The sequence below is a fragment of the Solea solea genome, chromosome 19 (assembly GCF_958295425.1).
Source record: "Solea solea chromosome 19, fSolSol10.1, whole genome shotgun sequence".
Classification (NCBI taxonomy): Eukaryota; Metazoa; Chordata; class Actinopteri; order Pleuronectiformes; family Soleidae; genus Solea; species Solea solea.
In genome coordinates, this window is record NC_081152.1 from 14,784 (window position 1) to 37,602 (window position 22,819).

At 43.7% G+C, this 22,819-nt stretch overlaps 2 protein-coding genes across 3 annotated transcripts; one reads left to right on the top strand and one right to left on the bottom strand.

Moving 5' to 3' along the window:
- Positions 1–13,292: 13,292 nt before the first annotated feature.
- On the bottom strand, positions 13,293–16,836 carry LOC131446641 (uncharacterized). Its single transcript, XM_058618022.1, has 9 exons — positions 16,429–16,836; positions 15,433–15,535; positions 15,127–15,355; positions 14,770–15,040; positions 14,500–14,678; positions 14,307–14,383; positions 14,122–14,217; positions 13,891–14,039; positions 13,293–13,703 (listed from the first exon to the last, which is right to left on the bottom strand). Exons 1-7 carry the CDS (start codon positions 16,711–16,713, stop codon positions 14,210–14,212), a joined length of 1,152 nt encoding a protein of 383 aa, XP_058474005.1. The 5' UTR covers positions 16,714–16,836; the 3' UTR covers positions 13,293–13,703; positions 13,891–14,039; positions 14,122–14,209.
- Positions 16,837–16,901: 65 nt separating this feature from the next.
- On the top strand, positions 16,902–19,831 carry LOC131446642 (PWWP domain-containing DNA repair factor 3A-like). 2 transcript variants are annotated; one of them, XM_058618023.1, is made up of 6 exons: positions 16,902–17,138; positions 17,737–17,887; positions 18,438–18,533; positions 18,615–18,800; positions 18,925–19,013; positions 19,126–19,831. In XM_058618023.1, the coding sequence occupies exons 3-6, from the start codon at positions 18,516–18,518 to the stop codon at positions 19,250–19,252; spliced, it is 420 nt and encodes a 139-aa protein (XP_058474006.1). In that variant the 5' UTR covers positions 16,902–17,138; positions 17,737–17,887; positions 18,438–18,515; the 3' UTR covers positions 19,253–19,831. The 2 variants fall into 2 exon arrangements, with proteins under 2 accessions (XP_058474006.1, XP_058474008.1); XM_058618025.1 differs by having other exon boundaries at positions 16,931–17,887.
- Positions 19,832–22,819: the final 2,988 nt, after the last annotated feature.

Below are 22,819 nucleotides of genomic sequence, written 5' to 3' on the forward strand. Positions count from 1 at the left end.
AAAATTCGAAGGTAAAATCAATTATTAGTAATAATATACAAAGTGTTTACATTAAAAACAAAGTAACACGTCAACCACAAATCTATGGATCACACCAAGCATCTGAGAGACGTCTGAGCCAGCGGATCATTTCATCAGGACAGGCCGAGGTAACGCTGCTCTGCCCTGGGCACTGTGAGCACCGAGCGTCCGCAGAGGTCGGAGCTGATCACCTCCGACAACGTACCGCGCTGAAATCAGTTCCAGGTTGGATATTCAACAGACATTCGCTCCAGATCCAACGGCACCCTCCTCCTTCTCCACCCCGAGATAGGTGCACGATCACGGCTTGTACAAAGTCCGACCCATCGCTCTCAACAACCGTGGTCTCATTTAGGGACCATCAACGAATTACCGTTAAAAATGGATTAAAAAAAATTATGGGAGGTACTAAAATGGAATAAAAAGAGGTGTGTCCTGACTAGGCAGTCTAGTTCTATGTTGCTGCACTGTTTTGGAATCTTTAGGGTCACATGGCCTGGACGCGATTGAGATAAAATGCTAATATTTGCATTAAAGAAATGATTGAAAGTAAATCAAGTATTTAAATGGAATATAAAGAGGTGTGTCCTGACTAGGCAGTCTAGTACTATGTTTGTACACTCATTTGGAGTCTTTGGGTCACATTGCCTGGAAGCTATTGAGCTAAAATGCTAATATTTACATTATCAAAATTATAAAAAAAATAAATGAGGTAATTAAATATTAGTTTAATGTCATATGATCAAAATTAAAGTGTTAACGTTCGACTCTACACTTAGATTCAAGTGTTAAGTGTGTTTGCGGTTTGTTTCTGTCTGGTTGTGATGACTTTCTGTTGTACTCACGCCAGTAAACCGAATCCAGTCTGGGGTTTGTAGCAGGTTTGTACTGTAGCAGGTTTGCATTGGTGCTGCAAACAGAGAGTGAGACACAAACATGGGGCTGTGATGGTTTCATTAAAGACAAGAGATGAGAAGAAGACTGGAGTCAGTGAGAAAACAAGGAAACAAAGTAACGTCAAACTTACGTCTGTGATCTGTCAGCATCTCCTCTCCCTCTGGTGCGGCTGTCAACACAGGAGTTTAAATATTGGCACAATGGTCAGCCAATCAGGTGTGAAAGCTTGAAATGTTTGGGGCGGGGCTTATTATTGAAAACATGTGCGCTGTGACTGAGGAGCCTGGTGGTTCAGTGGCTGCGGTGCGCGTTGAGCCGGAGTGTGGATATGGAGTGTGCGCCTGTGTGCCGCGCCACGCCGCGCGGCTTAAGTGAAGACCGACACGCGCCGGGCTGAGGTGGGATCCTGGCGGGGCCGGGCGCACCGCACTTCCTTGTATCTAAAGAAAAAAAGAAAAGAATGCATTTGAAATTGTATTGTAGCTTGAGCATGCACATGAGTTCATTTGTCAATGTGTGCCGTGATTTCATAGCGCTGTCCACAGTGATGAAATGAGCCTCGGTGTCGGCAGCGTCACGGGGCCACCTCATTTTATATTTCCAGATTGTGGCTATGTTTGCACTGAGTGTGTTTCTTTCATTTCAACAATGTAGCCATAATGGTCTCTGGTTTTATGAAGTTAATGTTGAGAATGTATCTTGTCTGCGGGGAATGAGTTACTTCAACTTTAACCATTTAGGAAACCAATTAAGTTTATTAACTCAAACAATTTAAGCATACAAAAGTATTTGATTTGAGTACAAGTAACTCAAGTATTTGTTGTTCAAGTAACTTGGGTAAAGTGCATTGTACTAATTCCATTCAGTTAATGAAAACTACTAAGTATGTGACACTTATGTGAAACGGATTTATCTGAACTGAAATGATCTTCTTTATACAAATGTTAATACTTAAGTTGAATTGACTCTTTTCTTTCTACTAAATCAAATTATTACATTCTACTTCTGACAACTTCAAATGGAGAGCGTAGATCAGTGTGTGAGCCATTACAACCTGATTGTGAGGACCAGAGACACATGGTGAGTTTCAAAGGGAACTCCTGCAGGAACCTGATCTTCATTCACTACTGCCACCAGGGCCACTGCCCCTCTTGGGTTGCTTCCAACTCATCCTGAAAAGGGAACAAACACATGTTCAGTGTTTTCAGTGTATTCAGACAAATCATTCAACTTAAAAAAGAAAACATGATGTCATCATCACTACTTGCGATGCAATAGTCAAATAGAAGCACCGTCAATAAAAAGGTAAACATGTTGCATGTATTATTTGTGAAATGTGGCGTTGTTTGTAGTTTAGTGTGTTTCCGCGTTTTCACGGCAGGGATGGCGTCTGCTGAGACGCTGATTCCGCGGCTGCTGTGCGTTTGGCGCTGCGGTGGCGGTACGTGTCGTGTTTGCGCTGACTGTGTGCCCCGCCGCGCGGCTTAAGTGAGGACCGACACGCGCCGGGCCGAGGTGGGATCTCGGTGCCGTGTGCTGTGGCTGCGGTACGTGTGGCAACTGAGGAGCCTGGTGGTTCAGCGGCTGCGGTGCGCGTCGCGCCGTTGTGCGGATATGGAGGGTGCGCCTGTGCGCTGCGCCACGCCGCGCGGCTTAAGTGAAGACCGACACGCGCCGGGCCGAGGCGGGGCCGGGCGCACCGCACTTTTTTTATGAAGTTAATGTTGAGAATGTATCTTGAATGTATCTCGGTTTGCGCGGGCTCCGTGGCTGCTGTGCGCTCCGTGCGCTCCGCGGCTGCGGTTCCGGTGCCGTGCGCTGCGGCGGCGGTACCTCTCGTAACTGGGGAGCCTTGTGGTTCCGCGGCCGCGGTGCGTGTCCTCACTTAAACTGTGAGGACTGTACTCAGGCCAGTAAACTAACCTGATCTTCATTCACTACTGCCACCAGGGCCACTGCCCCTCTTGGGTTGCTTCCAACTCATCCTGAAAAGGGAACAAACACATGTTCAGTGTTTTCAGTGTATTCAGACAAATCATTCAACTTAAAAAAGAAAACATGATGTCATCATCACTACTTGCGATGCAATAGTCAAATAGAAGCACTGTCAATAAAAAGGTAAACATGTTGCATGTATTATTTGTGAAATGTGGCGTTGTTTGTAGTTTAGTGTGTTTCCGCGTTTTCACGGCAGGGATGGCGTCTGATGAGACGCTGGTTCCGCGGCTGCTGTGCGTTTGGCGCTGCGGCGGCGGTACGTGTCGTGTTTGCGCTGACTGTGTGCCCCGCGGTGGCGGTACGTGTCGTGTTTGCGCTGACTGTGTGCCCCGCCGCGCGGCTTAAGTGAGGACCGACACGCGCCGGGCCGAGGTGGGATCTCGGTGCCGTGTGCTGTGGCTGCGGTACGTGTCGCAACTGAGGAGCCTGGTGGTTCAGCGGCAGCGGTGCGCCGGAGTGTGGATATGGAGTGGCTCGGGAACAAACACATGTTCAGTGTTTTCAGTGTATTCAGACAAATCATTCAACTTAAAAAAGAAAACATGATGTCATCATCACTACTTGCGATGCAATAGTCAAATAGAAGCACTGTCAATAAAAAGGTAAACATGTTGCATGTATTATTTGTGAAATGTGGCGTTGTTTGTAGTTTAGTGTGTTTCCGCGTTTTCATGGCAGGGATGGCGTCTGCTGAGACGCAGGTTCCGCGGCTGCTGTGCGTTTGGCGCTGCGGCGGCGGTACGTGTCGTGTTTGCGCTGACTGTGTGCCCCGCCGCGCGGCTTAAGTGAGGACCGACACGCGCCGGGCCGAGGTGGGATCTCGGTGCCGTGTGCTGTGGCTGCGGTACGTGTCGCAACTGAGGAGCCTGGTGGTTCAGCGGCTGCGGTGCGCGTCGCGCCGTTGTGCGGATATGGAGGGTGCGCCTGTGCGCTGCGCCACGCCGCGCGGCTTAAGTGAAGACCGACACGCGCCGGGCCGAGGCGGGGCCGGGCGCACTGCACTTTTTTTATGAAGTCAATGTTGAGAATGTATCTTGAATGTATCTCGGTTTGCGCGGGCTCCGCGGCTGCTGTGCGCTACGCGGCTGCAGTGCGCTCCGCGGCTGCGGTTCCGGTGCCGTGCGCTGCGGCGGCGGTACCTGTCGTAACTGGGGAGCCTGGTGGTTCCGCGGCCGCGGTGCGTGTCCTCACTTAAACTGTGAGGACTGTACTCATGAGTTTATTTGTCAATGTGTGCCGTGATTTCATAGCGCTGTCCACGGTGCTGAAATGAGCCTCGGTGTCGGCAGCGTCACAGGGTGACCTCATTTTATATTTCCAGATTGTGGCTATGTTTGCACTGAGTGTGTTTCTTTAATTTCAACAATGTAGCCATAATGGTCTCCAACAACGGTGAACAAAACAAACGCCACAGAAGCTGCAGTGCAAACTCCACCCACCTATAGCTGCCGAGGAAAAACTACATGTCTACTATAAACTGCTTTCTATATTCCTTCCTGGTTGGATTTAAACACACATCTGCCAATTTATTAGGTACACATTTTCTGTTTATGAACACACTGATTGAAGGAGCCAATCACATGGCAGTAAGTCATTGCATTTAGGCAGGTAGACATGATCAGGACGCCCAAATCAAGTTCAAACAGACTATCAGCATTAGGAAGAAAGGTGATTCAAGGAGCTTTTAATGTGGCATGGTTACTGGTAGTATTTTTACAAACTGCTTGCACAACCACGGTGTGACAAACAGAAAATATCCAGTGATGCCATGTTGAGGTCAAAGATCAGCAGAAAGGCCATGCTAAGAAAGCAAAAGGAACTCAAATCAGCGCAACCAAAGTGTGCAGAACACCATCTGAAGGCACAACACATTGAACCTTGCCGAAAAATGACTGCCTCCGACGGGAACGCGCATCGGTTAAGAGGTAGTGAGCGTAGGTCTACTGGTAGATATAATACTGTATACAGGGTACACCCTATAAGTCGTTGTTTGAAGGAGCGATACTGACCAAATTCATTGTACATGCACCTGTTTTCCTCGACTGCTAATGCTGAAAAGATAGAGAATGTAAGCCCTAACAATCCAGAGTTACAGGGTGCAGTCACTTCTCGGCAGGCCCTGCCGAAATGTGACAGCACCCTGTAACTCTTTATTGCAAGAAGCAATATTGACCAAATTCACTGTACATGCACCTGGTTTCCTCTACTTTCCTCTCCTCTACTGATTCTTCCAATTAGCCACTCACAGTGTGACTCCTGGCTGCTGAGTTAGTTAGCACCAGTTAGTTACTAGAAACCCAAGCCTTTTTAGATGATTTATATTAATAAATACACCATTAAATAACGACTTAAGTGTCATTAATTATTTAAATTAATAAATAACCTTTTCAATAATTACTTACATCACATTGGTTTTCTTAGGTTACAAAATACTGACCTGGGTTTTTTTCGTCATCACTTAGTAACAATAATAATAATAATAATAATAATAATAATAAGAATAATATTCAGTGGAGCTCCACTTCAGGTTTTACTTGATACTCATTCCAAACTAAATGTTTATTTAAATATTAGTTTAAATGTCATATGATAAAAAAAAGTGTTAAAGTTTGAGTGTACACTTACAATTAAGTGTTAAGTGTGTTTGTTTCTGCTTGGTTGTGATGAGTTTCTGTTGTACTCACACCATCAAACCGAATCCAGTTCAGTCCGTCCATGAATACCAGTCCGGGTTTTGTAGCAGGTTTGCGTTGATGCTGCAAACAGAGAGTGAGACACAAACAGGTGACTGTGATCGTTTCATTAAAGACAAGAGATGAGAAGAAGACTGATGTCAGTGAAGAAACAAGGAAACAAAGTAACGTCAAACTTACATCTGTGATCTGTCCCTCTGGTGCGGCTGTCAACACAGGAGTTTAAATATTGGCACAATGGTCAGCCAATCAGGTGTGAAAGCTTGAAATGTTTGGGGCGGGGCTTATTATTGAAAACATGTGCGCTGTGACTGAGGAGCCTGGTGGTTCAGTGGCTGCGGTGCGCGTTGAGCCGGAGTGTGGATATGGAGTGTGCGCCTGTGTGCCGCGCCACGCCGCGCGGCTTAAGTGAAGACCGACACGCGCCGGGCTGAGGTGGGATCCTGGCGGGGCCGGGCGCACCGCACTTCCTTGTATCTAAAGAAAAAAAGAAAAGAATGCATTTGAAATTGTATTGTAGCTTGAGCATGCACATGAGTTCATTTGTCAATGTGTGCCGTGATTTCATAGCGCTGTCCACGGTGATGAAATGAGCCTCGGTGTCGGCAGCGTCACGGGGCCACCTCATTTTATATTTCCAGATTGTGGCTATGTTTGCACTGAGTGTGTTTCTTTCATTTCAACAATGTAGCCATAATGGTCTCTGGTTTTATGAAGTTAATGTTGAGAATGTATCTTGTCTGCGGGGAATGAGTTACTTCAACTTTAACCATTTAGGAAACCAATTAAGTTTATTAACTCAAACAATTTAAGCATACAAAAGTATTTGATTTGAGTACAAGTAACTCAAGTATTTGTTGTTAAAGTAACTTGGGTAAAGTGCATTGTACTAATTCCATTCAGTTAATGAAAACTACTAAGTATGTGACACTTATGTGAAACGGATTTATCTGAACTGAAATGATCTTCTTTATACAAATGTTAATACTTAAGTTGAATTGACTCTTTTCTTTCTACTAAATCAAATTATTACATTCTACTTCTGACAACTTCAAATGGAGAGCGTAGATCAGTGTGTGAGCCATTACAACCTGATTGTGAGGACCAGAGACACATGGTGAGTTTCAAAGGGAACTCCTGCAGGAACCTGATCTTCATTCACTACTGCCACCAGGGCCACTGCCCCTCTTGGGTTGCTTCCAACTCATCCTGAAAAGGGAACAAACACATGTTCAGTGTTTTCAGTGTATTCAGACAAATCATTCAACTTAAAAAAGAAAACATGATGTCATCATCACTACTTGCGATGCAATAGTCAAATAGAAGCACTGTCAATAAAAAGGTAAACATGTTGCATGTATTAGTTGTGAAATGTGGCGTTACACTGTACTCACATCTTATACCAAACTGAGAATACAAGTGCGTGTCCTCACTTAAACTGTGAGGACTGTACTCACGCCAGTAAACCGAATCCAGTCTGGGGTTTGTAGCAGGTTTGTAGGTTTGTGCGCCACGCCGCGCGGCTTAAGTGAAGACCGACACGCGCCAGGCCGAGGTGGGATCTCGGCAGGGCTGGGCGCTGTGGCTGCGGTACGTGTCGCAACTGAGGAGCCTGGTGGTTCAGCGGCTGCAGTGCGCGTCGCGCCGGAGTGTGGATATGGAGGGTGCGCCGCGGCTTAAGTGAAGACCGACACGCGCCGGGCCGCACCGCACTTCCTTGTATCTTAAAAAAAAGAAAAGAATGCATTTGAAATTGTATTGTAGCTTGAGCATGCGCATGATTTTATTTGTCAATGTGTGCCGTGATTTCATAGCGCTGTCCACGGTGCTGAAATGAGCCTCGCTGTCATATTAAAACTCTTTTCCAGATGAGGCATTGCTACAACGATGACTTTGACAGTGTGTGGGTGTCACCATCCTCTTTCACTCACTTGAGCTTCACTAAAGAGTGCAGGTCGTCTCTCTTTTAGTTCGGCAAGGAGGAGCTGAATTCACAGTTTCTTCATGCCCGAGTGCTGCATATGTTGATGGAGACCTGTGACATAAAACACAAAGAGCTACTGATGGTGCTACGTCTGTTTTTCACTAGACTACTCATAGATATCAGTACATCAACTGACAGTTAATGTATTATTTATTTGAACTTACAATTGTACATTTATATTCAAATACATACACAAATATGAAAGAACTGTACACTATAGTGGTGGTGATTGACTGAACATCATATGTTGGGTGCACATTTAAACACAGGATCCAGGCAGCTTTCCAAGTTGCAATATTTTATTTCCAAGTAAACGGTAGTCGGTGATGAGGGGTAATGGTGGATGATTCTGTCTATATGAAAATGATAAAGGAAATATTACAATCTAGAAAGTATCAAATATACAATAAGAAATGAGGTTGTCTTAGACTAACATCAATAATACATCCACTCTTACTTTCCTCTCTTTAGCAAAGGATTAAACTCAGGAATCTAGTATAATGACACACAAGCAATAAGTAAGTCTTCATACAAGATGTAGTATCAACCAAATGAAACATTAAATGAGTGAACGTCCATAAAACTCACAGCCAGTGTCCCTTTGTTCTCGTGGATTGTTTGGAGGGAAAATAGGGGGGTCAAAGGGCGGAAGGGGCGGGTTATATAGGATTAGGGGTGTGGTCCAGGTAGGTGTGCCAGTGATGAGGCAGGTGAGGAGGAGACTTGGGATTTTAACAAATACATATACAATGGCCGTGCCACTTTAATATAAACCTAAAATTCGAAGGTAAAATCAATTATTAGTAATAATATACAAAGTGTTTACATTAAAAACAAAGTAACACGTCAACCACAAATCTATGGATCACACCAAGCATCTGAGAGACGTCTGAGCCAGCGGATCATTTCATCAGGACAGGCCGAGGTAACGCTGCTCTGCCCTGGGCACTGTGAGCACCGAGCGTCCGCAGAGGTCGGAGCTGATCACCTCCGACAACGTACCGCGCTGAAATCAGTTCCAGGTTGGATATTCAACAGACATTCGCTCCAGATCCAACGGCACCCTCCTCCTTCTCCACCCCGAGATAGGTGCACGATCACGGCTTGTACAAAGTCCGACCCATCGCTCTCAACAACCGTGGTCTCATTTAGGGACCATCAACGAATTACCGTTAAAAATGGATTAAAAAAAATTATGGGAGGTACTAAAATGGAATAAAAAGAGGTGTGTCCTGACTAGGCAGTCTAGTTCTATGTTGCTGCACTGTTTTGGAATCTTTAGGGTCACATGGCCTGGACGCGATTGAGATAAAATGCTAATATTTGCATTAAAGAAATGATTGAAAGTAAATCAAGTATTTAAATGGAATATAAAGAGGTGTGTCCTGACTAGGCAGTCTAGTACTATGTTTGTACACTCATTTGGAGTCTTTGGGTCACATTGCCTGGAAGCTATTGAGCTAAAATGCTAATATTTACATTATTAAAATTATAAAAAAAATAAATGAGGTAATTAAATATTAGTTTAATGTCATATGATCAAAATTAAAGTGTTAACGTTCGACTCTACACTTAGATTCAAGTGTTAAGTGTGTTTGCGGTTTGTTTCTGTCTGGTTGTGATGACTTTCTGTTGTACTCACGCCAGTAAACCGAATCCAGTCTGGGGTTTGTAGCAGGTTTGTACTGTAGCAGGTTTGCATTGGTGCTGCAAACAGAGAGTGAGACACAAACATGGGACTGTGATGGTTTCATTAAAGACAAGAGATGAGAAGAAGACTGGAGTCAGTGAGAAAACAAGGAAACAAAGTAACGTCAAACTTACGTCTGTGATCTGTCAGCATCTCCTCTCCCTCTGGTGCGGCTGTCAACACAGGAGTTTAAATATTGGCACAATGGTCAGCCAATCAGGTGTGAAAGCTTGAAATGTTTGGGGAGGGGCTTATTATTGAAAACATGTGCGCTGTGACTGAGGAGCCTGGTGGTTCAGTGGCTGCGGTGCGCGTTGAGCCGGAGTGTGGATATGGAGTGTGCGCCTGTGTGCCGCGCCACGCCGCGCGGCTTAAGTGAAGACCGCACCGCACCGCACTTCCTTGTATCTAAAGAAAAAAAGAAAAGAATGCATTTGAAATTGTATTGTAGCTTGAGCATGCACATGAGTTCATTTGTCAATGTGTGCCGTGATTTCATAGCGCTGTCCACGGTGATGAAATGAGCCTCGGTGTCGGCAGCGTCACGGGGCCACCTCATTTTATATTTCCAGATTGTGGCTATGTTTGCACTGAGTGTGTTTCTTTCATTTCAACAATGTAGCCATAATGGTCTCTGGTTTTATGAAGTTAATGTTGAGAATGTATCTTGTCTGCGGGGAATGAGTTACTTCAACTTTAACCATTTAGGAAACCAATTAAGTTTATTAACTCAAACAATTTAAGCATACAAAAGTATTTGATTTGAGTACAAGTAACTCAAGTATTTGTTGTTAAAGTAACTTGGGTAAAGTGCATTGTACTAATTCCATTCAGTTAATGAAAACTACTAAGTATGTGACACTTATGTGAAACGGATTTATCTGAACTGAAATGATCTTCTTTATACAAATGTTAATACTTAAGTTGAATTGACTCTTTTCTTTCTACTAAATCAAATTATTACATTCTACTTCTGACAACTTCAAATGGAGAGCGTAGATCAGTGTGTGAGCCATTACAACCTGATTGTGAGGACCAGAGACACATGGTGAGTTTCAAAGGGAACTCCTGCAGGAACCTGATCTTCATTCACTACTGCCACCAGGGCCACTGCCCCTCTTGGGTTGCTTCCAACTCATCCTGAAAAGGGAACAAACACATGTTCAGTGTTTTCAGTGTATTCAGACAAATCATTCAACTTAAAAAAGAAAACATGATGTCATCATCACTACTTGCGATGCAATAGTCAAATAGAAGCACTGTCAATAAAAAGGTAAACATGTTGCATGTATTATTTGTGAAATGTGGCGTTGTTTGTAGTTTAGTGTGTTTCCGCGTTTTCACTGAAGGGATGGCGTCTGCTGAGACGCTGGTTCCGCGGCTGCTGTGCGTTTGGCGCTGCGGCGGCGGTACGTGTCGTGTTTGCACTGACTGTGTGCCCCGCCGCGCGGCTTAAGTGAGGACCGACACGCGCCGGGCCGAGGTGGGATCTCGGTGCCGTGTGCTGTGGCTGCGGTACGTGTCGCAACTGAGGAGCCTGGTGGTTCAGCGGCTGCGGTGCGCGTCGCGCCGTTGTGCGGATATGGAGGGTGCGCCTGTGCGCTGCGCCACGCCGCGCAGCTTAAGTGAAGACCAACACGCGCCGGGCCGAGGCGGGGCCGGGCGCACCGCACTTTTTTTATTAAGTTAATGTTGAGAATGTATCTTGAATGTCATCATCACTACTTGCGATGCAATAGTCAAATAGAAGCACTGTCAATAAAAAGGTAAACATGTTGCAGGTATTAGTTGTGAAATGTGGCGTTACACTGTACTCACATCTTATACCAAACTGAGAATACAAGTGCGTGTCCTCACTTAAACTGTGAGGACTGTACTCACGCCAGTAAACCGAATCCAGTCTGGGGTTTGTAGCAGGTTTGTAGGTTTGTGCGCCACGCCGCGCGGCTTAAGTGAAGACCGACACGCGCCAGGCCGAGGTGGGATCTCGGCAGGGCTGGGCGCTGTGGCTGCGGTACGTGTCGCAACTGAGGAGCCTGGTGGTTCAGCGGCTGCAGTGCGCGTCGCGCCGGAGTGTGGATATGGAGGGTGCGCCGCGGCTTAAGTGAAGACCGACACGCGCCGGGCCGCACCGCACTTCCTTGTATCTTAAAAAAAAGAAAAGAATGCATTTGAAATTGTATTGTAGCTTGAGCATGCGCATGATTTTATTTGTCAATGTGTGCCGTGATTTCATAGCGCTGTCCACGGTGCTGAAATGAGCCTCGCTGTCATATTAAAACTCTTTTCCAGATGAGGCATTGCTACAACGATGACTTTGACAGTGTGTGGGTGTCACCATCCTCTTTCACTCACTTGAGCTTCACTAAAGAGTGCAGGTCGTCTCTCTTTTAGTTCGGCAAGGAGGAGCTGAATTCACAGTTTCTTCATGCCCGAGTGCTGCATATGTTGATGGAGACCTGTGACATAAAACACAAAGAGCTACTGATGGTGCTACGTCTGTTTTTCACTAGACTACTCATAGATATCAGTACATCAACTGACAGTTAATGTATTATTTATTTGAACTTACAATTGTACATTTATATTCAAATACATACACAAATATGAAAGAACTGTACACTATAGTGGCGGTGATTGACTGAACATCATATGTTGGGTGCACATTTAAACACAGGATCCAGGCAGCTTTCCAAGTTGCAATATTTTATTTCCAAGTAAACGGTAGTCGGTGATGAGGGGTAATGGTGGATGATTCTGTCTATATGAAAATGATAAAGGAAATATTACAATCTAGAAAGTATCAAATATACAATAAGAAATGAGGTTGTCTTAGACTAACATCAATAATACATCCACTCTTACTTTCCTCTCTTTAGCAAAGGATTAAACTCAGGAATCTAGTATAATGACACACAAGCAATAAGTAAGTCTTCATACAAGATGTAGTATCAACCAAATGAATCATTAAATGAGTGAACGTCCATAAAACTCACAGCCAGTGTCCCTTTGTTCTCGTGGATTGTTTGGAGGGAAAATAGGGGGGTCAAAGGGCGGAAGGGGCGGGTTATATAGGATTAGGGGTGTGGTCCAGGTAGGTGTGCCAGTGATGAGGCAGGTGAGGAGGAGACTTGGGATTTTAACAAATACATATACAATGGCCGTGCCACTTTAATATAAACCTAAAATTCGAAGGTAAAATCAATTATTAGTAATAATATACAAAGTGTTTACATTAAAAACAAAGTAACATGTCAACCACAAATCTATGGATCACACCAAGCATCTGTGAGACGTCTGAGCCAGCGGATCATTTCATCAGGACAGGCCGAGGTAACGCTGCTCTGCCCTGGGCACTGTGAGCACCGAGCGTCCGCAGAGGTCGGAGCTGATCACCTCCGACAACGTACCGCGCTGAAATCAGTTCCAGGTTGGATATTCAACAGACATTCGCTCCAGATCCAACGGCACCCTCCTCCTTCTCCACCCCGAGATAGGTGCACGATCACGGCTTGTACAAAGTCCGACCCATCGCTCTCAACAACCGTGGTCTCATTTAGGGACCATCAACGCACAGCAGCCGTGCAATGTAGTACAAATTTAACTATTTTCAATCCTGTAATTAGGCCAGTGCCCTATAATGTAGCTCCATTTTCTTTAATCCTGTCTGTAACTATGATTGTACCAACCTTTTTACAGTAATAATCCATCACTTTTTTGAGTGATCCAGCTATTTTCACCTAATGACTCTATGCCATTACTGTAACAGTATTGCTCTGCCCCTTTTTAGGTTATCCGAAGAATGAATGAACTTCCGGACACACCAACATGCATGATCTACCATCCAGGCCTGGAGCCTAACTGTTTGAACCCATACACACTGCAGAACATGAACAACATCTACCGGGCAGACTATGGGCCTTTGCGGGGAAGAACAATACACGAGTATGTATGTAACATACAAATAAGAGGCATATTTAAATCATAACACACATAAGTGATAAAAGAATTGTGTCTTAGAAATGTTTAATAAAAACTTTTTACACAAAATGTGCACAGTGCAAGAGCAGCATTTAATTTTTTTACATTTCTATCCACTTTCCAGTCGCTACCGGCATTTAGCATACCGCAGCTTTGTCAGCTGGTGCTGGGGATATTTGGGACGACGTGTACGAGTTGTCATCCCGTCGTGTGTCGGATACGCCAGGAGTTTCCTGATCTGGCTGGACAATATGTTGGCTTCCGCCCACCCCTTGACTGAAGCGGGTCACGTGTGAGGCAATGACTTCCTCCTTTGAGGGTCTGTCATACTGGGCTGACAGGGTCTCTGGGATGGCGATCTTCCTCATGTCCTCAGCGAAAGACTCTGGGTCCTCCATCACCTCCTCGAACACCAGCCTCATCAATTCAGCCACATAGTCTTTAAAATGTAACAGAGAACCATGACATTACATTCAGACAGTAATTTCTTTACTGTGTCATTACATTTTCAGCTATTTAAATTTAAATGTGTTATTTGTTGTGTTAGGTGTTAATTTAAGTTAATAAGAAAGAAAAAAAAGCCAAAAAAAGTTTGTCAGTATTTGTAAAACATTTTAGTGACTTACTGTACGTGGGGTCTGTTTTGACCGGCTTTGCGGTGGGTTCTCCCTTCTTGGCCTTCGAATACGACACTCTGTAGACAGCTTGGCCTAAAGCTGTTGTTGCCTGCTCACGGCTGGAATTTTCGTTGTGATGCATGGATGCAAGGTACAACCTATGTAATATAAAGATTCCAATCAATGAGACAGTCTTGTTTTGATTTTTAGTTCCAACGGTTATGATGTCCACTTTGCCACCTTCTCTGGGCCCGATGTTGAGGACGTTGCACTGTAGTACAGACTTCGTCGTAGTCCCTCCTTTTCCATGTGGTAGCTACCACCCACTTCATTGCTCTGTTGAGAGAATTGCAAACACAAAGTAGAAGCAACAAATTAAAAACATATCTTTCTTCAAAGTAAAATGTCACGAGAATCCTACACACCTGAACTAGCTGGAGGTCCAAAATTTTGTTGCTGTCCATGTGCATCAAGGAATAGCTCCCAAATTTTGCAGAGTGCCCTGAAGTAAACAGAACAATATGAATTCATTTCTTGAAAAAAACTAGTGATTGATATTTTTTTTATGTTTACAAGTGGTATTTATGATTTTGATGATGGTCTGATTTTTTTCATTACCTGGAGAATCTGCACGCATGTCTCCTGCAACTTGAACTTTCCCCCCCCGGTTTCAATGTGGAGAAAAGGACCTGCTGGTCACTCTTCCACTTGTGGACGATTGCAGGTTCCAGGTATTTCCTTGCATGTTTCCGGAAGGTGTCATAATGAGAAATCTGGAGCTGCAAGGCGCGGCATAGCTAACATAACAATAATACAAACAGTGTTTAGTAATTGTTTATTGGTCGAAAGTGTCATATGATTTGGACGACAAAACATTAATAGTAATACCTTTTCCAGCTGGATGAAGGATGCACCAGTGAAATATGTAGCAGCAGATAACTGTACATTGCCAACTGGGGTGTTCTTAATCATGGGCTGACTTTGCCACTTCCTGGAGTAGTTGCATTTTGGACACGTTTGATGAAATGCAACATACGTGCCCTTCTGTTGCTGCTGCACTTCGCAATTTCTCTTGCACACTGGACATGTGTCAAAAAGCTCCCTCAGGCAGGACTCAAATACAATGCATTTTTTATCCATGTATACAGCACTTTCCGTCCTACAAATGTAACAAGACAAAAAGCATTTAGCCTCACTTCTTTGATCTGAAGTGACATGCCTAGTGAACTTGAAGTCAGTACTTACAACATTGTTGAATCATGTGTTGTTAGGGATCCGCCAGGAGTAAAGGTTGGGTCATTTGGGTCGACTTGTGACTCTGGTGAGGTGAATCCCTCTTCCTCCTCTGACTCAACACCTGCTCTTTTTTGTGGTCCAAACCCTGGCACCTTTATAGGTGTGGATGAAAACATGTACTCCGGTAGTGTGGTTTGTGTGCCAGCAGTCTCATGTGACAACACTGGTGTCTGGGTCCCTATGGAGTAGATACAATGTGTGAACATTTCATGCTCTTCAATAATTTGGTTCTTATGAAATTTCAATTCTACTTACTTTGGCTGTGCACGTGTGCTTTCAAGGTCCCAATTGACAGTTGAGTGGCACATGTTCTCACACTTGGAGCTTCTGTTTGTGTGCCCGTGTGGATAAAACGATCCTGGTATGGAAAATAGTAAAGGTTAAAACAATAATACAGATCATGCTCAAAAGACTGGCTTTCTACTTCATTAACTTTCCTGAATCTGCCCCAATTCGACTATAACTTGTTCCCTACTTTAACATAAACACACGTTTCCAACACCGCCTGAATAACGTTGTGTTTACAAGTGAGAGAGACACATGCACGCAATTGAAACGAGCGAACACGGTCCCAAACTTCTACAGCGATTCACCTGCTTAGCTCTGTGCTCCCCGGATAGTCACCCAAAATACAGCCGTGTTTATCGGCATGGAGAGACGCATACACGCAACTGAAACGAGCGAACACGGTCCCAAACTTCTACAGCGATTAGCCTGCTTAGCTCTGTGCTCCCCGGTTAGTCACCCACAATACAGCCGTGTTTACCGGCATGGAGAGACGCATACACGCAATTGAAACGAGCGAACACGGTCCCAAACTTCTACATCGATAAGCCTGCTTAGCTCTGTGCTCCCCGGTCAGTCACCCACAATACAGCCGTGTTTACCGGCATGGAGAGACGCATACACGCAATTGAAACGAGCGAACACGGTCCCAAACTTCTACATCGATAAGCCTGCTTAGCTCTGTGCTCCCCGGTCAGTCACCCACAATACAGCCGTGTTTACCGGCATGGAGAGACGCATACACGCAATTGAAACGAGCGAACACGGTCCCAAACTTCTACATCGATAAGCCTGCTTAGCTCTGTGCTCCCCGGTTAGTCACCCACAATACAGCCGTGTTTACCATACCCATACACGCAATTGAAACACGAGCGAACGCGTGTAGCTTAGCATGTAGCCGGCTATCGCTAATGCTAAACGGCAGAACGAGCACACAAAGACAGTATTACTGTTTGAAATACTTACTTGTGCTGCAGGTAATCCAGCATGTATTGTAGGTACTGCTCCTTCTTTGAGGCGAAGTGTGGTGCTGTGCCCTGCTTTGTATTGCGCGAAGTTTGTGTAACAATCCTCCGTGAAGTGGTTGCCACATACATGGAGAATTTTGGGAAATGTAGCAGGCACATTCCCATCAAAAATGAACAATATCCACTGAGCTTTTGTTTGCTCATTGGTGGGGAGCTTGTGGAGCGTCTGTCCTTGTTTACTACAACCCAGAACAGAGCAAACTGATCTTTTTTTCGAAGACATGTTCTCAACCGATATGCTCAGCAGCTACAACGAGACTAGTTCTTCTTCTGCGGTTGAATTTACGCAACCGGATGTGCCCGGAGTAGTGCCCGCACCAGGAGGAGCTACGGTGGTGAGAGGAGTGTTGAGGATTTCTGATGACATCATCAGCTTCGGGAAGGAGAAGGGTCTAGCTGCAGACCCGCAGACCACTCAACGAAACGCCCCTTTACTCAACGAAACGCCCCTTCACTCAACGAAACGCCCCTTTACTCAACGAAACGCCCCCTCACACTCAACGAAACACCCCCTCACACTACCCGACACTCTGATTGGCTCTCAAGAGACTGCGTCTGAAACGTGATGAAGTTTACGTTGACCGAGTATGAAGAGGGAACCCGAAAAAGTAACACGGTTAAAACATGGGGAAAATAACGGAGGAAAAGGTAAGAATGGATAAAAAACACATTTAGATATTGAACACTGGATGAATAGTCATTATTTGTATCCATTATATCAATTAAGTGCGGTTTATTAACCAGTTATGTCTGCATGCTGTAACGATAGGGATTGTAACAGCAAGCAAGACGCAGCGATTTTCTCCCTTTTTTCTTTTTTTTCCTTTTTTTCTTTCATTTATATGTACAGGTTATAACATTGACAATATAACATTGTCTCATCATCTCAACCAAGAAACGTATAAGATAAACTATATGACCTCTATATATTAGTATTTATCTGTTTTTTAATCTTTAAATGACAGCTTTGCTCATTTGAAAACGTGTGACCTCAGTTCTACAATTGTTAAGATAAAAGATTTGATGATGAATAATATTTTTCATGTTTAGAAATTAGAAGTTCTGTTGAATCACAGTCAACAGTGTCATTTGATTTGATTTATTTCAGTTAGCCTGCTTATATTTTAGGACAGGGAAAGTCTTAAAGGCAAATGCAGTCCAGTTCATTACTACTTGATTCTGGATTAATAATGTTTCCATGATAAAAAATACAAAATACAATTTTAATTTACATTTTCTCTTATAGAGCAACACTACGTTCAGTGAAGGAGCAGACCCTGAGCTGAGGAGATCCGACTCGGACACTTATCAGGGTCCGATCTGCACAAAAAAGGGGAGCTATGCAAAGCTTGTGTCCCATCTGCAGGGACACCAAAGGTCAATGGTGGAGTACGGTGGTAAGTCCTAAATTATCAAATATTTTTTCATTTCAACGCTGAAAGGCTTTAATTTCCCCATGAGCCTTATGTATTATGAAATGTGATGTTATTTCTGTTTGTCCTGGCCATGGATAACTGTGACCATCAAACTATTCAACTCATCCATTTGAGTATCAGAAACTCAAAATAAGTAAAGTAAAGTAAACTAATGCTGGAGCCATTTCATCTATGTGTACTGTACTTCATGTGTGTAGAATCTTAAGTCAATGTGTATTTTATTTTCACTCTTGTTGAGAATTTAGATATTGAGAAAAAGTTTCAAGATTCCTGCATTTTATAGATGCCCCTGATAATAATGATTGTTCTCAGAAATAATGTAACAATTTGCCTCTCAGGCTTATCTGTATATCCATTTAGGGCAGTGATGTTACTGTGGCCAAACAAGTTGCCAGCCAGGATGACACCTCATATCAGAGGAAGTGCAAATAATCAGGGAAAGAAAATGTCTTATTCAAAGTTCTTAATCACATCTATTCAGTGTTGCATATTATGTGTAATTTAATTTTAGGAAAGGGCCCAACAAGCCCAACAGAAGTGACGCGAGGCATGTTGTCTGTTAACCAGTGTAATCACAGAGGATCAGGGCATGCTGCAACACCTTAAAGTGAGTGACAATGGCATTTAGTGTGGTGTTTGTGTATTTGTATATGAATACCCAAACTAAAATCCTATACAATTTTTATAGAACATCATCACAGGCAACACGGTGTCTCCTTGGGCCAAGAAACAGGACAGGGTCATCCTTCTTTTTGAAGATGATGAACAAGTGGACAAAGTCATGCACTTCTTGTCTGAAGTACTCGAACGTACTGAGACAGACAAGAAGTCTGCAGATCCAGTGGCATTCGTAATGGATGTACTTTTGCCAGAGGTGAGATCTCAGACACTGACACTGATTTGTAGACTACATGTTTTATGTGACTGCATATGTCTGTCTCCTTTTAACACATGGTCACTGTCTAACACCATCTTAAATCTTAATCTTCATGCCACAGGCAACAGTATACGCCCTCGGAGCTGTTCACTCCATCTCCCTGGACAAAGCCAAGGAGATGTACATGCGTGGCACAGAGTTTGACTCAAGGTAAGCCGGATAGTTTAGGAAACTGTTAATCTAATTTTCAGTTTATATCTTATTATGTATTTGAGTGTCTTTAACGACTTAATTATTTTGCTATATCATTTTGTCTTGTCAGCGAGATAACCCAGCTTGGGGAACAGCTTCAGAGCCACATTTCCTCAAAAGCGAGGCAGAACCTGGATATCTTCCTGAGCAATTACAAGAAAGCCTTGGAGTCTAAGGAATTCCTCAGGCGCCTGTAATCCCTGGGTAGTGAATGTGTCTGCTGGATAGTCTGTTGTGTATAAAAGAAAGAAAATATATCATTCAACACTTGTATTCATTACATGGATTTGAAAGTTATACAACTTCCTGTGCAGAATCAAGGGTTTCAGTGCATTTGTTTTACTTTCATCAAAAGACCTACTGATGTCCAACTGGCTGGGTTTGATTCAGATACCAATGTTTCACATATCTTCCTGGAAATAGGTAACATCTCCTTAATGACATACTCAGCAGATCTTGTCTACTTAACTTCTGTCTACCACCACCTGGACCACACCAGCACAGAATTTAAGGAGGGTTTCTTTCAGGTTAAAAACCTGATCAAGTAGACTTTTATTAGTTCTAATCGTTGTTCTGTCCAGTTGAACAACATGTCAAACTACAGACTAATAAGACATTCAATAAATGTAGGCCTATATTAAACACACCTTTTTGTAACATACAGGTTGCCATGATGTTGGAAGTTTGCAAAAACAAATGAAATTATTCAAAGTGTGTGTTCAAAGTGGAATTTGTGATATTATATTGTATAAACGTGATATTATATTGTATAAACGTGATATTATATTGTATAAACATTGTATAAACGTGATATTATATTGTATAAACGTGATAATTATATTGTATAAACGTGATATTATATTGTATAAACGTGATAATTATATTGTATAAACGTGATATTATATTGTATAAACGTGATAATTATATTGTATAAACGTGATAATTATATCACATAAACGTGATATTATATTGTATAAACGTGATAATTATATCACAAAAACGTGATACTATATTGTGTAAACGTGATGTTCAAAGAACTTTTCCAATCGGCATTTATATATTTTAGCAGTTTGGCTATAACATTTCATACTTTACAAAGTGACATTAATTATTCACAAATTTCACAGAAAGTACATTTCTGTGTTCACAAAAGTCAACACGAGTATTTATTCTTCTCTATTCCTGTCGCACACCGGGATAAAAGTCTCTGTCAACAAGTGTCTATGAGATACGCGTGTGTAAATAAAGTTTCAATAAAAGAAGACGTTATCACGTTAGTAAACGTCATCACGTTTCAGACGCAGTCTCTTGAGAGCCAATCAGAGTGTCGTGTAGTGTGAAGGGGCGTTTCGTTGAGTAAAGGGGCGTTTCGTTGAGTGAAGGGGCGTTTCGTTGAGTAAAGGGGCGTTTCGTTGAGTGGTCTGCGGGTCTGCAGCTGGACCTACTTGTCGGGAAGTGCAGATCCGCTTGGCAGAGCCCAGGACAACAATACAACACTATTTTCTCAGCAGTGGCTGAACTGTTTGTTCTGAAACTTCAGGGTTTCATAAACGAGGTAATGACGCAGATACACACACAAACGCAGCGTTAATTGGAGCTTCCGGTCTTTGTCGCCTTTCAGACAAATCATTCAACTTAAAAAAGAAAACATGATGTCATCATCACTACTTGCGATGCAATAGTCAAATAGAAGCACTGTCAATAAAAAGGTAAACATGTTGCATGTATTATTTGTGAAATGCGGCGTTGTTTGTAGTTTAGTGTGTTTCCGCGTTTTCACGGCAGGGATGGCGTCTGCTGAGACGCTGGTTCCGCGGCTGCTGTGCGTTTGGCGCTGCGGCGGCGGTACGTGTCGTGTTTGCGCTGACTGTGTGCCCCGCCGCGCGGCTTAAGTGAGGACCGACACGCGCCGGGCCGAGGTGGGATCTCGGTGCCGTGTGCTGTGGCTGCGGTACGTGTCGCAACTGAGGAGCCTGGTGGTTCAGCGGCTGCGGTGCGCGTCGCGCCGTTGTGCGGATATGGAGGGTGCGCCTGTGCACTGCGCCACGCCGCGCAGCTTAAGTGAAGAACGACACGCGCCGGGCCGAGGCGGGGCCGGGCGCACCGCACTTTTTTTATTAAGTTAATGTTGAGAATGTATCTTGAATGTATCTCGGTTTGCGCGGGCTCCGCGGCTGCTGTGCGCTCCTCGGCTGCTGTGCGCTCCGCGGCTGCTGTGCGCTCCGCGGCTGCGGTTCCGGTGCCGTGCGCTGCGGCGGCGGTACCTGTCGTAACTGGGGAGCCTGGTGGTTCGGCGGCCGCGGTGCGTGTCCTCACTTAAACTGTGAGGACTGTACTCATGAGTTTATTTGTCAATGTGTGCCGTGATTTCATAGCGCTGTCCACGGTGCTGAAATGAGCCTCGGTGTCGGCAGCGTCACAGGGTGACCTCATTTTATATTTCCAGATTGTGGCTATGTTTGCACTGAGTGTGTTTCTTTAATTTCAACAATGTAGCCATAATGGTCTCCAACAACGGTGAACAAAACAAACGCCACAGAAGCTGCAGTGCAAACTCCACCCACCTATAGCTGCAGAGGAAAAACTACATGTCTACTATAAACTGCTTTCTATATTCCTTCCTGGTTGGATTTAAACACACATCTGCCAATTTATTAGGTACACATTTTCTGTTTATGAACACACTGATTGAAGGAGCCAATCACATGGCAGTAAGTCATTGCATTTAGGCAGGTAGACATGATCAGGACGCCCAAATCAAGTTGAAACAGACTATCAGCATTAGGAAGAAAGGTGATTCAAGGAGCTTTTAATGTGGCATGGTTACTGGTAGTATTTTTACAAACTGCTTGCACAACCACGGTGTGACAAACAGAAAATATCCAGTGATGCCATGTTGAGGTCAAAGATCAGCAGAAAGGCCATGCTAAGAAAGCAAAAGGAACTCAAATCAGCGCAACCAAAGTGTGCAGAACACCATCTGAAGGCACAACACATTGAACCTTGCCGAAAAATGACTGCCTCCGACGGGAACGCGCATCGGTTAAGAGGTAGTGAGCGTAGGTCTACTGGTAGATATAATACTGTATACAGGGTACACCCTATAAGTCGTTGTTTGAAGGAGCGATACTGACCAAATTCATTGTACATGCACCTGTTTTCCTCGACTGCTAATGCTGAAAAGATAGAGAATGTAAGCCCTAACAATCCAGAGTTACAGGGTGCAGTCACTTCTCGGCAGGCCCTGCCGAAATGTGACAGCACCCTGTAACTCTTTATTGCAAGAAGCAATATTGACCAAATTCACTGTACATGCACCTGGTTTCCTCTACTTTCCTCTCCTCTACTGATTCTTCCAATTAGCCACTCACAGTGTGACTCCTGGCTGCTGAGTTAGTTAGCACCAGTTAGTTACTAGAAACCCAAGCCTTTTTAGATGATTTATATTAATAAATGCACCATTAAATAACGACTTAAGTATCATTAATTATTTAAATTAATAAATAGCCTTTTCAATAATTACTTACATCACATTGGTTTTCTTAGGTTACAAAATACTGACCTGGGTTTTTTTCGTCATCACTTAGTAACAACAATAATAATAATAATAATAATAAGAATAATATTCAGTGGAGCTCCACTTCAGGTTTTACTTGATACCCATTCCAAACTAAATGTTTATTTAAATATTATTTTAAATGTCATATGATAAAAAAAAGTGTTAAAGTTTGAGTGTACACTTACAATTAAGTGTTAAGTGTGTT